General features: G+C 41.7%; 2 protein-coding genes across 2 annotated transcripts; both read left to right on the forward strand.

Annotated features, from left to right (window-relative positions):
* Nucleotides 1–3,113: 3,113 nt before the first annotated feature.
* LOC308281266 (uncharacterized protein) lies at nt 3,114–7,284 on the forward strand. Its single transcript, XM_080721405.1, has 2 exons — nt 3,114–3,694; nt 6,260–7,284. The coding sequence occupies exons 1-2, from the start codon at nt 3,197–3,199 to the stop codon at nt 6,440–6,442; spliced, it is 681 nt and encodes a 226-aa protein (XP_080577531.1). The 5' UTR covers nt 3,114–3,196; the 3' UTR covers nt 6,443–7,284.
* A 1,012-nt stretch (nt 7,285–8,296) lies between these two features.
* On the forward strand, nt 8,297–13,168 carry LOC308281556 (uncharacterized protein; the record flags this gene model as incomplete). Its single annotated transcript, XM_080721787.1, has 3 exons — nt 8,297–8,498; nt 10,836–10,964; nt 12,254–13,168. 3 exons carry the CDS (start codon nt 8,297–8,299, stop codon nt 13,087–13,089), a joined length of 1,167 nt encoding a protein of 388 aa, XP_080577913.1. The 3' UTR covers nt 13,090–13,168.
* Between the last annotated feature and the right edge of the window lie 1,694 nt (nt 13,169–14,862).

The raw sequence follows: 14,862 nt of genomic DNA on the forward strand, positions 1-14,862 counted from the left end.
ATCGTGCCGATGTCCATCTGTTCCTCTTCTGTGTGTGTGGAATGTTGAAGCCCTACAGTGTACGTGGTATGAGGAGGGTTCAGATGGCTGTCATTGGTGGCACTTTCTGATTCAACAAACCCATTTGTTCCACTGTTGTAAACACTGGTCTCAGAGTGTGGACTGAAGCTGAGGTCCAGCTGTTCCTCTTTGACTTGTGGAGAGTGATGTTGAAGGAGCTCATCCTCCTGACTGGACATCAGCTCCTGTCTAGGGTTCAGCTGTTGTAAAGGAAGCAGCTGCTCACAGACTGGCTGGGAATCTGACACAGAGAGAGAGAGAGAGAGAGAGAGAGAGAGAGAGAGAGAGAGAGAGAGAGAGAGAGAGAGAGAGAGAGAGAGCAAACAATTACTGAGTATGAAGTAGGGATGGAGCTCGTTAATTTTGTATTGATAATGAGAACTTTATCAATCCCGCTTATTGAGTGGGGTTTTTATCCAGCCCACTATTGAGCGTTTTCTAATATTTTGTGGAAAGAATAATTTCTTGATTGCCTCTTGTCTTGATTGTTTAAACATGACATCAAGTTTGAGTAAACATTAATTTATTGGAAACATATGGAACAACACATGCTGACGAGTGGGCCCATCGTTAGATAGAAAGCTGTTTCGACGATGCGGTGAGCACCTTATTGATTTGTACATGTTTTGAGCCGAAAATGGACGCTGGGGCTCAACCAGCAAGAGCGTTCTTACTCCCCTTTATAACTCTTGTAGGGAGTAAACGTCCCAATATAAGCGACCCCTAAGAGTTATCTACATCTACATTTCAAGCTTCAATTTAAGGTAGTAAAAAAAAAAACAAGATCACACTGTGCTTTTATAAATATATATGGACCAACAACGGTGGGGCATTTTTCCAATAAGAAATAATACATTTTCATTCATCAGCTGACTTTGATCAACTTGTTATTCATTGAATCCAAAACATCACATATTACAGTCAGACAAATCGTACCTGTTCTGTACAGCTGTATGCTTGGTCTCAGAGTGTCTTGGTGTGTAGTGTGATGTCTCAGCTGCTCCAGTTCTCTCTTGGACTGAACAACTTGCTCTTCATATTCACTGATGGTTTTCTCAACAACACCAAAGATCTCCTCGGCAGCCAAGGTCAGCCGATCCTGGATAAACAACCTGAGAAGCTCTTGTCTTTCTGACATCTTGGACCCAAATATCGCCCTCTCAAATCAAATCGTCGTTGCACACAAATGATAAAATGCCAAGAAAGAGCACAGACCTCTGAACAACGTGCTGTTGCTACTGTGACTTGTTATTGTTCCGGCTTCAGTTCTGTAGAGGTGGGACGTTCGCGAACGAATAGGGTCTTTTGAACGAATCTTTGAAATGAACGACGGGATCCGGTTCGCAGTAGGAGCCGTACGTACAGCCGTTATCCTTTCTAAATGAACAGTGGTGTAAAAAGTACTCAAATTCTCAGTGGTGTAAAAAGTAGCCAGTAGCCTACTCAAATTCTTTACTTATTAGTAAAAGTATCAATACTACTGCAATGTTGAAATACTCTGCCACAATAGAAGTTTGGAATGTTAGTGTAGGGCCTACTTTTGTAAAAGTTGGCCTACAAAAGTATTGGTATAAAATGCATTTAAAGTAGCCTACCAATAGTAGAAAGTAGGTCTACTCATTATGCAGAATGTCCCATTGCGAAAGTTTTCCAATGAATAAAATGTAGGGGAAAAAGAGAAAAGAAAAAGCATAATCAAAATATACAATGTAAAATGAGCCAGTCTTTTGAACGGCTCTTTGAAAGGAACGGATCCCAGAGATCCTGCTCACTTCAAAGAGCCATAAATCCCATCTCTAGGGACAGGCCAGCAGATGGCGGTAACGTCAAAGCTAGAGTTTCACACAACCTCCGGAAGCAGGAACAATATTCACCAACATAAACAACAACAACAGCTTTCATGCTGTCCATGCTATCTTCTGTCCCTGTGCATTTCTGGATATTTGAATTGAGAGAGCGGTCTTCTTTGGTCCAAAGATGTCAGGAACTCAACAGCTCAGATTGTTTATCCAGGATCGGCTGACCTTGGCTGCCGAGGAGATCTTTGGTGTTGTTGAGAAAACCATCAGTGAATATGAAGAGCAAGTTGTTCAGTCCAAGAGAGAACTGGAGCAGCTGAGACAAGACACTACACACCAAGACACTCTGAGACCAAGCATACAGCTGTACAGAACAGGTACGATGTCATCTATCGTGTGTGTGTGTGTGTGTGTGTGTGTGTGTGTGTGTGTGTGTGTGTGTGTATATATTGCTAATTAAGAATTTAATCAATCAATCAATCAATCAATTAATCAATCCCTTTATTAGTTAAATGCTGTGTGTAAGTGATTTATGTTTGTTTTGTTTGTTGTTTACAACTCTATATTCTGAGTAAATTATTCTGTGTCTGGACTTAAACGGCCAATGCTGTAATTGCTGAAGTATTCAGTGTATTCCTATTGGCTGGGCTTTAAACAGCCATAACTCCAGTTTGCAGCATGGTGCCTTCTTGAAACTTAGTGTCTGGACTTAGATGGCCAATAGGGACGAGCTGTATTTATTGAAGCCCCACCCCCTCAGTCTTGCTATTGGCTGGGCTTTAAACAGCCATAACTCCAGTTCGCAGCTCGAAACTTGATGTCTGGACTTAGACAGCCAATAGGGACAAACTGTAATTATTGAAGGTTGTACACACTTAGCGAGCTGCAGGCACACTTAAAATGTTGTAGAAATGTTCTTTTCTAGTTGTTTACTCTCTCTCTCTCTTTCTCTGTCAGATTCCCAGCCAGTCTGTGAGGAGCTGCTTCCTTTACAACAGCTGAACCCTAGACAGGAGCTGATGTCCAGTCAGGAGGATGAGGTCCTTCAACATCACTCTCCACAAGTCAAAGAGGAACAGCCGGAGCTCAGCTTCATTTCACACTCTGAGACCAGTGTTTACAACAGTGGGACAGTTGGGTTTGTTGAATCACAAACCACAAGTGACAGTCAGATAATTCCTTCTTATAGCAATGAAACTCTTCAACATCAGTCTCCACAAGTCAAAGAGGAACAGGTGGACTCTGAGTCCAGTATTTTAAACATTGTAACACATGGACTTGGTGAATCAGAAAGTGCCACCAGTGATAGCCATCTGATCCCTTCTTATACCACGTCCATGGCAGCGGTTCAACATTCCACACGCGCAAAACAGGACCTCTGCATCGTTCCATGCTCCGAGACCAGTATTTACAACAGTGAGACAAATGGATTTGTTGAATCGTTTGTCACTTTCGTCACGTCAGAAAGTGCCGGCGACATCCAGACCCACAGCGACGACGTCTTCTGCATAGAGCAAAAGATCTGCCGCTTCTGCAGGCGTCAGTTCCCCTCGTACGCCGAGCTGTCCAAGCACGTGGAGGGGAGCCACGCGCCACACAAGGCGTTCAAGTGCCCTGAGTGTGACAGGGAGTTTTCTCGCAAGAACCTGTGGGCCGACCACTACCGGATCCACACGGGCGCGAGGCCGCACGCCTGCCCCGTGTGCGGCAAGGCCTTTACGCAGGTGGCCAACCTCAAGGCTCACGTGAAGATCCACACCGGCGTTAAGAACCACGCCTGTCCCGTGTGCGGCAGCCGCTTCTCCCGCAGCACCACGCTCAGGGACCACATGAGGGTTTGTGATAGAATTTATAAACGCTACTTTAGTATAGAATTGAATTTCCACAAAGGTAGAGTGAAAACTAGAAAATAATATGTCGCTCGCTCAGTGTGTGCAACCGTGTGTAGCGGTTGGCATTAACATTAGCATTTTTAGCTTGAGCATTAGCGGTTAGGTCTGTGGGACCACCCACCAAGTTAGAGACCAGTAACATGCTGTGAACTGGAGTTATGGCTGTTTAAAGCCCAGCCAGCAGGAAGACAGAGGGGGCGGGCTTAAGCAATTACAGCTCGTCCCTATTGGCCAGACATCAAGTTTTGAGACGGTATCATGCTGCAAACGTTGGCTATAGAGTGCCGCCATTGACTTGCGCTTTATTTTGGAGAGCCCTGGAAGCCACAATCGTGTTGTGGAAATTTACGGTCTTAATGGCGGCCAGTATGTTTACATCCACACGGACAGCCTAACCATGGTTCTCGGCATTCAAAGTGTTTTTAGAAGTAGATTCAGAGAAATAGCCGTTTCTTTGGAGCAGCAATGAATAGGAGCCTATGGCGATTACATGCTTCCTGGGGCTGGCGGCTGAGTTGCATCATGGGATATGAAGTTTCTTCGCTCACCAGCGGCCACCGCAGCGCCTGTTTACCTAGTGGCCCAGTGGCCTGTTTACCCAAGTGGCGCTCCACTGGGGGTAAACGTTAAGACTCCTGTGGACGTCTTAGGCACCCAATGGGTTGTGAATACAATAAGTGTTTTGCCATTGCATGACAGGCATACTTAATGAAACTATATATTTATTAACAACAAATCAAGCTCTCGTAGATGACACGCATGCAAGTTCCGCTAGAACAGACCCTTCATATACAAAACCGGGGAACACAAATTAGCTGGAGGTGTGTTTCGTGGACAGAGTCTTCCATTTATGGACTGGTGTGGTAAGAAGCAGCATTTGGTTCCATTCGGTCAAGTCTTCTAGTTACATTCTCTGTGGAAAGTAACTAATAGTTAGGGGATATCTTAAAAATCAAACCTCGGTTCGAAGTGGAGCGGTGAATCTGAGTGTGTGTGTGTGTGTGTGTGTGTTGAGTGTGCCTGGCCTGCACAAAACAGCGCCCCTCCTTTAACTAGTGTGTTGTGTGTGGCCACTCAAGGTATTGCCAGGCTACGGACACGGCCAGCCAGCCACCCACCCACCCACCCACAGACATACCCACGGACATACCTGTCTATTGGGAGCGCTTTCACCGCTCCAAAAAGTCCTGGAATAAATTCCTTACCTTAACCAATGTGTTTGTAAAGGTGTCTAATAACACATCTCACAAAGACTGAAATTCAGTTTCCCTAGGAGAATCCGTTACAGCTGCTGAAAGTTGGAGTCCCATTAACTTAACTATACAGGATAAAACACAAAAATAAATATGCTTTAAGTGGCATGTGAGGGGTCAAACTAGGGTTTTTTTCATAATTCTGAATCCATTGCAAGCATTTGTTTTGCACGAAAAACATTACCTGGGGTAAAGGCGGCTCACACGAAACTGTGAAAAGTGATGACTCATCACTAAACCATATTTTTGTGGGTCCGTTTCTAGCCCAAGGAATGTTTTTCGTGCAAAACAAATGCTTGCAATGGATTCAGAATCATGAAAAAAAAAACAAGTTTGACCCCTTGCATGCTTAAAAAGCGTATTTATTTTGGTGTGTTTTATCCTGTATAGTTAATTTAATGGGACCCCAACTTTCATTAGCTGTCACGGATTCTCCTAGGGAAACTGAAATTCAGTCTTTGTGAGATATGTTACTAGACACCTTTACAAACACATTGGTGAAGAAACGTTTTGGTAAGGAATTTATTCCAGGATTTGACACTATTTCTGAAGATATCCTGTGACTATAACTACTGTAGCATAGAATAAGATTGACAAATACACTATAGCAGGGGTTCCCAAACGTTTTTTTTTTTTTTTTTTTTTGTCTCAGGGCACCCCATGAATATTGTTTTAATCCGAGGCACCCCTACATTACAATTTTCACTCCCAGCACCTTATATGTATAGCATATCATCGTTGTCAGGTGGAAACCTTGTATGTCCAAAACCGTTCGTTTTGTATTTATCATCTATAAAATGTACTTAACTAGTGAAAACAGCAGATCTACAAGATGTACTAAACAATCTATAAAATGTACTAAACTAGTGAAAACAGCAGATCTGCAAGCACACAACGCCTCGCATTGCGAGGCGTTGTGTGTTTGTAGATCGGCTGTTTTCACTAGTTTTGTGCGACAGAGGTTTCTGCCTGACAGTGATGATATTTTAGTGATTAGGCCAATGTTGCGAGGAAAATGTTGAGATAATAGCCATTTTGGTTAGAACTGACTGAAAATAACTGTGTAGCCTACTTCAAGTTTAAAATGATACTACATTTTTCTTCAAGTGTCCAAATAAATTCCAAATATTATCAAATGATCTCACGGCACCCCTGGACTGCCGTCGCGGCACCCCAGGGTGCCCCGTCACCCACTTTGAAAACCCCGGCACTATAGTACATCTAGTGACAGTCGTATACATTTCTGCCAACACAGGTCCACACCGGCCTCAAGCCTCACGCCTGCAGCGACTGCGGGAGGCTCTTCGCCGACCGCTCCAATCTGAACGTCCACATGAAGACCCACAGCGGCGACAGGCCTCACTCCTGCACCGTATGCGGGAAGTCCTACATCCAGCGCTCGTGCCTCAAGACTCACATGAGAGTGCACGAGGGCTAGAGACCTTTTACCTGTGCAACAGATGTGGCGAAATGGTTACCGACGACGATCATCACAAGACTTGTCATACTGTATGTAGTAGGGCTGGGGACGATATGGACGAAATCAAATGAGCTATATATTTTGGCCCAAATACCTCAATATTGACATTGTAAGTTCTTACAGTTACATCACTTTACTGTAATGCAAACTTTCATCGACCAAAACGTTGACGAAGAATGACGAAGAAACTAGACTCACTAAAATGGCAGGGACTAGTGGAGAAGAGATCCAGTATCATGGTGGGAAGCTGTAAAATGTTGTATGTTTTTCAGAGGATGAAGCCTTTCTAGGCGAGCCTCATCAATGCTTTGTAGAGATGAGAATGTCATCTGCTCCGTTGTACTTTCTTCCTTCTGTCACATCAGCTACTGACCCTTCCACAATGATTGATTGAACAATTGATTGATTTTATTTGGTGACATAAAAAAGAGCACAGAGCACTTTCCGACATACAGCCAAGGCATCAATGAGGATGCAAAACGCAAGAAAGCCTGGCGGCTTATTTCCATTGCGGTCCTCAACCAAAAACACTAAACAACACGACAAAAGACATCACAACATCAAAACATAACTAAAGATAAAATAACACAAGACTCAACACAGAGGTCCCTCAACCCTGCGTGTCGGAATCGTTTCCCTAGAATGGAAAGTAGATTGCAAATTGTGTGGAACTCTCCATCCAGATGGAGAGTTCCACAAAACATCTTTTTGTTTTTACTTGACATAATTATGTCCACACTATTGCTGTTACTTTGACGTATAATGCCAGGTCATACATGCAAATGATTTATCTTTTTGTTTTTTATCAAAACAACAAAATGTTTATGCAGATTCAAAGACATTGTTTTTATTAATTTTATAAATGTAAAACATTTGGAAAATAATAAAATAAAAAAGATATGTCCAATAAATATACAGTATATAAAAAAGAAGAAGCGGCTCCTGTGGAAAGGCCATCATCTTGTATTGACCCTATAAGCAATGTTATAGCCTATAGGTAAGGGTTTGCCCACTCAAATGGTACCGATATCTGGTCTGGCCCATGGACTAAGTTGACTAAAACATATTGGAAGGAAATTGTAAAATCTACACTCAAAATACTTGATGTATTGCCAAAGAAAAAAAAGACAAGGCCATTTGTTGTGATGGTTTTCTGACACTATTGTCATGTTGCAATTTTGTATGTTTGTTATAAACCTGTGATACAGTAAAGTATATTATGAAATAAAGTTTTCTGTATATGCAGTTGCAGAGGTGGAAGTATGTTTACTTAAGTACAATTTTGAGGTATTTGTACTACTGTACTTGAGAATATCCAATTTCCAATAATTTTACTTCTACTCCACTACAGCTCAGATCCAAACATTGTAATTTCACTTTATTTGAAAACTTATTACAAGTAACTTTGTAGATTGATTATTATAACAAAACATACATTAACCACCTCACCCCTGTATACATTTCGGCCATTTGAAAATAGCTGATCTACAAGCTCACAATGTGTCGCAATGCGATGCATCATGAGCTTGTAGATCTGCTATTTTCACAAATATTTTTACACATTTGAAAGCTTAAAATAGGACATTCTGCCTTGTGAGTACTTTTACTTTTGGTACTTCAAGTACATAGCCAGGCCAGCAGATGGCGACAGTGCTAAAGTCAGCCTACACCATTCACATAACCCGGCAGCAGATGCAATATTTACCAAAACAGCAGCTTCAGACCACAGTCCATGCTCTGGACTCTAGAGTCTTCAGTCTGTGCACTTTCTAGACATTTTTATTGTATTTGAGTTCTGTTGGTGGGTCCAAGATGTCAGGAAGACAACATCTTCTCAGGTCTTTCATCGAGGAACGTCTGACAGCTGCTGCTGTGGAGATCTTTGGTGTTGTTGAGAAAACCATCAGTGAATATGAAGAGCAAGTTGTTCAGTCCAAGAGAGAACTGGAGCAGCTGAGGCAACACACTACACACCAAGACACTCTGAGACCAAGCATACAGCTGTACAGAACAGGTACGATTATTGGAACAGCCAAAGACTAACTGCATAGCTACTGTGTTTTATTTGTCTGTCATTATGTTATATATGAGGACCCCAATTGAAAGAGGTTTTTATTTTATTTTAGGAATCCTTTTCGTTGACCTTGTACCAGTGAACTATAACTCTGGTCCATATCGTTAGTGGAGTTCTTCCTAACTAACACCATGGACAGTGAACTGTACTGTCATGAAACTGTAGCTATGCAATAAAGTCTTAAATCAATCAATCAATCAATCAATCAATCACTCAAATGTTTTACATCAATGTATTGCAATGTGGAAATCTACTCCATTACAAGTAAAAGTAAGACATAAAAAACAAATACTTGAGTAAAAGTTCAAATTAAAAGTACCGGTGTGCCGGCCCGGTATTAGCATCAAAATGTACTTAAGTACCAAAAGTAGAAATTACTCAATACTCAATGTGCAGAACGTCCCATTTCACAGGTTTTCACATGTATATAAATGTTTTGAATATAGCAGTCACAATGCGTTCTTGTATCCATATTCCCATAGTGTAATTGCGACCGTAGGTCGCAGTTTAGTATGTGAACGGTCACAGCTTGTCCGTATGTATGTGTACAGGGTATGTATAGTCCTATATGTATCTCTGTCACGCCTGCCACTGTGGTTCTATGGTTTGTCGCTCTGACGTCACTGTGATGTCAGGGGAACCACTCTTACAAGAATGGGTTTGCCGCTCTGACATCACACTCTGGCTTCACTGTGATGTCACACTAACAGAATCACTTTTATGCCCATATATGGTTCCCTGATGTCATCAATGTTAAGCTCATATCTAACAGGACTTCATATGGGAATGCCCATATATGGAGGCCACATTAACGGCTGGTTCTACAGACAGGGATCTCCATGTAGCCTATGGGCATAAAAGGGTATGATGTCAGATGTCAGACATCATAGGACTTTCACATAACAAATAACTGAGTAAGCATGTTTGGGCTCTCACAGCATATCTCCATATACAGTACATGGATCTCCATATATGGGTACCAGGGGTCTCTATATGGGTAACTTGTCCGACCGATATACTGTACATCACTGGCCAGATGGCAAAGAATTGGTGCGACCTGAGGCGTCTTACTAGTGTTATACATGTATTATAACAATGTTAATAGTGTTGGTTTTGGTAACAGCTGTCACTCAAAGAGCAGACAAAATTGGAACTAAACCCTATACAAGTGAAGCTGATAAATTATCTTTGTGGGGGTTGTTCTCTCTCCTGATTGGATATAATTTGCATCCCGAGGTGATTTTCTGTTTACTTTTCTGTTTCATGAATGTTGAACCTTCAATGGAGGGTATTGCAAAGTAAGTGTTTGGATAGAATAAGTAGCAGAGACATACAAAAAGATAGGGGACATATTTTCTTTTAACATACAAGCAGTAAGATAGCACAGAACAACATTGCTCTCGCAAAAGGAATCTGTTAAAACTCAACTAATTGCTGGTGGTTACAGCTGTTATTCAGCTACAAGCTCTTTATGGAGCACTTAAAGTTGGCAATGGAGATGAAAGCTTGCTGTTAACCAACTAAGGCTTAAGCTAACCAGTTGATGAAAGTACAATTTGATGGTCACCATTGTTGGTGTGATAATAGATTTGAATACAGTATTGCTTCAAGCTGTCGATAAAACTGTCAATCGAAATCCATTTCAAGGAATGCATGATTTAACACCTTAACATTTGAACCAGACCACTGGAATGAGTTGTTGTTCTGGGATAATGATGACAAATAATTCCAGGGGTTCACAATAAGGTCTCAGAGCTACTTGCCCATCGGGCACGCAGGTCAAGCTCTACTTGCCCAAAGGTCATGCCCACTTGGCTGATGAAAAGTAAATTCAATTAATGTTAAATCCAATCGATAACTGCAGTGGTGACAGTCACAACAAGTGCAACGTGCTACTAGTAAAACTGTAGCATTATAAGTGTTCTTTCATGTATAAACAATAATATTTAATTAAATATGCTTCCCCATTCAAATGCACTTGCCTGTCAGGCAACCTGAAAGCAAACCCCACCTGCCCTAAAGTTTTATTTACTTGCCACGAGCAGTCAGGTGTCAACAGTTGGTGTCAACCCCTGAATTCTCCATACATTATAGCACATCTTAAGATTCAGATTAAACTTTAAAGTCACGTAACAGGTTTACCGCTGTAAAAAAAGGGGGTTGAAATTCTCTACCAAGGAAAACGGGTACAAGAGGTCTGATGATATGTCAAGCATCAACATTGGTCTTCATAGTCAGTAATTGTTTGCTCTCTCTCTCTCTCTCTCTCTGTGTCAGATTCCCAGCCAGTCTGTGAGGAGCTGCTTTCTTTACGACAGCTGAACCATAGACAGGAGCTGATGTCCAGTCAGGAGGATGAGGTCCTTCAACATCACTCTCCACAAGTCAAAGAGGAACAGGTGACAGGTAATAAAACAGCTTTACATTCAAAGCGGGCTGCACACTAAACTGTGCTGTCCAATCCAAACCACTTTATTTATAGCGCAAAACAACAGCTTTGAAGCAAAGTGCTGTACACTCAGTCAATCAACAAATATACAATACTAAGAATAAAAACAATAAACACTATAGACAGGAGGAAAACAGGGGTTGAACTTGACACTTTTATTTCTCGTTTCATTCTCGTTCATCTGAAAAAGAAAAGAAGCCCCTGCCTAAAAAGTAAAGAAAGTAAACAAGTAAACTATTTGAATTACTGTTCATTTTAACACTTATTATTTTACTTCCATAGACGTACCTCAATAGTTATGCCAAATATCTCAATAGCTATACAATATGACTTATTTTAAATACCACAGACATCTTGTGTTTATAGCAAACTAAAGACAGTTGCTACCCCACTCAAACACACTTGCTTCAACTAATGAGCAATATATTATCAATAGCGAGAATGATCCAACAATAGGCCAGGGGTCTTCAATGACCCCTTGCTGAGAGAGAGATATGAAGCAGGGACTCCCCCACTACATATTGGATTTGTGTTAAATGTGTGTTTTCAGACATTTAACAATCTGAAATTTTCGCCTCCAGAAAAGGGATGCGAGGGTTCAAGTGGTTGATGTAAAAAATAAAAAAAAGTAAAGTCCCTATCACACAAGGACCTCCTGGGGGGTCCCAGACCCCCTGTTGAAGAACCTTGCAGTAGCCTACTCACCACATTGGGCACAAGCTCTGCGAAGTAATCTACCTTGTAGCAATCATTAATGTAATAACGGCTCATAATGTAATAAGGGCTCATAATACGTTTATAATCATTTTCAAGTGATAACATAGTCAACTGTGTCCCATGATTTAGCTCCACTTATCCTTAGCATTGCTGTAGCGATATACATTACCACCACACAGTCTGTATTGTGTGTATTCTGACAAAAATAAATGTAGAGCGAGCACTTCCTCCATTGCCTTTGCGAGAGGGCAGCCAGGCTAAACCGTCAACCAGAAAGCTATACAGATGAGAGCTCTAACTCCCTCTCCGCCAATGACCGCTGTCCCACTGCGATCGGCGTTCGAGATCTGACTGAGGTCGCGAGCGACACTTCACTACAACAAGCCACCTGTCACGCAAAATCTATCATATGACTGTAATGACTTGCTTTGGACTAATATGATGACATTTCTCCAGTTTTATTTTCATTGATTGTTTCAGTGCAGTACATGTTCATAGTAATTGTTTGCTCTCTCTCTCTGCGTGTCAGATTCCCAGCCAGTCTGTGAGGAGCTGCTTCCTTTACAACAGCTGAACCCTAGACAGGAGCTGATGTCCAGTCAGGAGGATGAGTTCCTTCAACATCACTCTCCACAAGTCAAAGAGGAACAGCCGAAGCTCAGCTTCATTCCACGCTCTGAGACCAGTGTTTACAACAGTGGAGCAAATGGGTTTGTTGAATCAGAAACCTCAAGTGACAGCCATCTGATCCCTTCCTATAGCAATGGAACTGTTCAACACCAGTCTCCACGAGTAAAAGAGGAACAGGTGGACATCATGGTCGTGTCAGACTCTGAGTCCAGTATGTCCAACAGTGGGACAAATGGATTTGAAAGCGGTGACAGTCAGCCCATCCCTTCTTACACCACGGCAACTTTGATCGCAAGCCACGACGTCACAAACGAATGTAACGAGAGCGAAGGACTGGGCTTGACGTTCAGCCAGAGTGAAGACGATGTTTTCTCCGTGGAGCAGAAGGTTTGCCGTTTCTGCAGAAAGCAGTGCCGCTCCTACTCTGACCTGGTGAAACACGTCGAGGAATGTCATGTTGGTCAAAAAGCATTTAAATGTCCTGAATGTGAGAAGGAGTTTGCTCGTAGAGACAAGCTGACTATTCACTGTAGAATTCACACAGGCATCAAACCTCATTCCTGCCCCGTCTGTGGGAGATCCTTTAATCAACGCTCCAACTTTACCGTTCACATGAGAACTCACACCGGCGTCAAACCACACTGTTGTCCCGTCTGCAAGAAATCCTTTATTCGCAGCACGACCCTGAAAGATCACATGAGAGTTCACACTGGCAAGACAGCTGTATTGTGGTAACCAAAGTGACAGAATTGTTGCCCACAGAAATCACCTCAGACCTTGTGTAGCGGTTGGCTCGGTGGGACCACCCACCAAGTTTGAGACCAGTAACATGTTGCAAACTAGAGTTATGTTTGTTTAAAGCCCAGCCAATAGGAAGACAGAGGGGACGGGGCTTCAGCAATTACAGCTCATCCCTATTGGTGGTCTAACTCCAGTAACCAAGTTTCGAGACTGTACCATGTTGCAAACTGGAGTTATGTTTGTTTAAAGCCCAGCCAATAGGAAGATGGAGGGTGCGGTGCTTCAGCAATTACAGCTCTTTCTTGGCCGTCTAAGTACACAGACCAAGTTTCGAGGCGGTACCATGCTGCGAACTGGAGTTAAATCACTTTGCTTGCTAGGCAAAAGTATGCCAGAGTAATGCGGCACCAACATTTCTGTTTTCTTTTTTTTCTGTTTTCCCCAATTGAAAGTCAATAGGTTTTTTGGCCGTCATTTTTTTCAAATTGAGATGTACAGTAGATCTGCTATTTCCTAAAGATTGTTATACATTTGAAACCTTGAAATGAGACATTCTGCATAATAAGTACTTTTACTTTTGATGCCTGCCAATAGTTTTGTACTTTTACACAAGTACATTTTTAATTCCTGACCTTTACTTGTCACAGAGTATTTCTACATTACTGTATTGATACTTTTACTTAGGTAAAACATTTGAGTACTTTTTTCACCACTGGCTGACAGACTGTTGTAAACAGTAATTCCTGCTCTGCACTAATGAAAGTCATGATACATGGCCTTAATTACATTTAAAATGTTATCATTTTAGGACTCAAAGGGATTTAAAAGATTTCCAACAGGAGTCTTCACCCTTTTTCAGGCCAAGGACCCCTTAGGTAAATGATACATGGATGAAGCAGGGACCTACATAATATTGTGTAAAATGTGTTTTGCATATTAAACTAGGCCTCGTCCCTCCAACTTCTGATCCGTTTTTCATTTTGTATAATGTTTATTCTGTCATACAGCTGCATGATGTGTTTATAGCATAGAATTGTCAAGTGTGTTGATCTCGGAAACGATTTCTGCCAGATATGTGTGAATGTTGTGACCCAAGCACCCAGGCATAGTCACTGAAATGTGAAACCAGGTCTGAACGGTTTTAGACTACTGCTGGTCATCAAATTATTGGCATAGGAATGCGACAAAACAACAAAATGTGAATTCATGTCTCCATGGGGTGAGTAATCGATAGGAAAAAAATACATGTAATATTTGAGTATTATAAGCACATTTTAGAAGTCAGACCAGATAGTTTATATTTTACCCATTTGGAGAAGAGGGAAATGTGTCATCCATTCTACTATTCCTCTGCACTTAATATCTGATAAGGCTACATATGACGTCATGACTCATGAATAAATATGAGTGTGTTTTATAACCTGATTTGTCAGAGTTAAATTGTGGTGAAGCAAGGATGGATAGAGTCTGGTTCCTTGATGTGGGAATAGGATCCAGTTCCTTCCTTCCTTCCTTCCTTCCTTCCTGTGGTATCTTAAAAATACATTCTAAAATGGACAGGTTGCCAATGCAAGACTCGGTGAAATTTGGTCTTGTTTTAAAACTGGTACAAAAAGCTGTGATGAGCTTGTGACTTTATTGTCATTTTAGGTTTCATCCGTTTTATGTTCTCTACATATTCTATATAAAATTAAAGGTCTCTGCAACTGCAATTTAGCTTTATTTCCACTGCAGTCTCTGACTGTATTATAATATAAATGGGGGGAA

This window comes from Nannobrachium achirus, assembly GCF_963921795.1.
Source record: "Nannobrachium achirus genome assembly, chromosome: 3".
Taxonomy (NCBI): Eukaryota; Metazoa; Chordata; class Actinopteri; order Myctophiformes; family Myctophidae; genus Nannobrachium; species Nannobrachium achirus.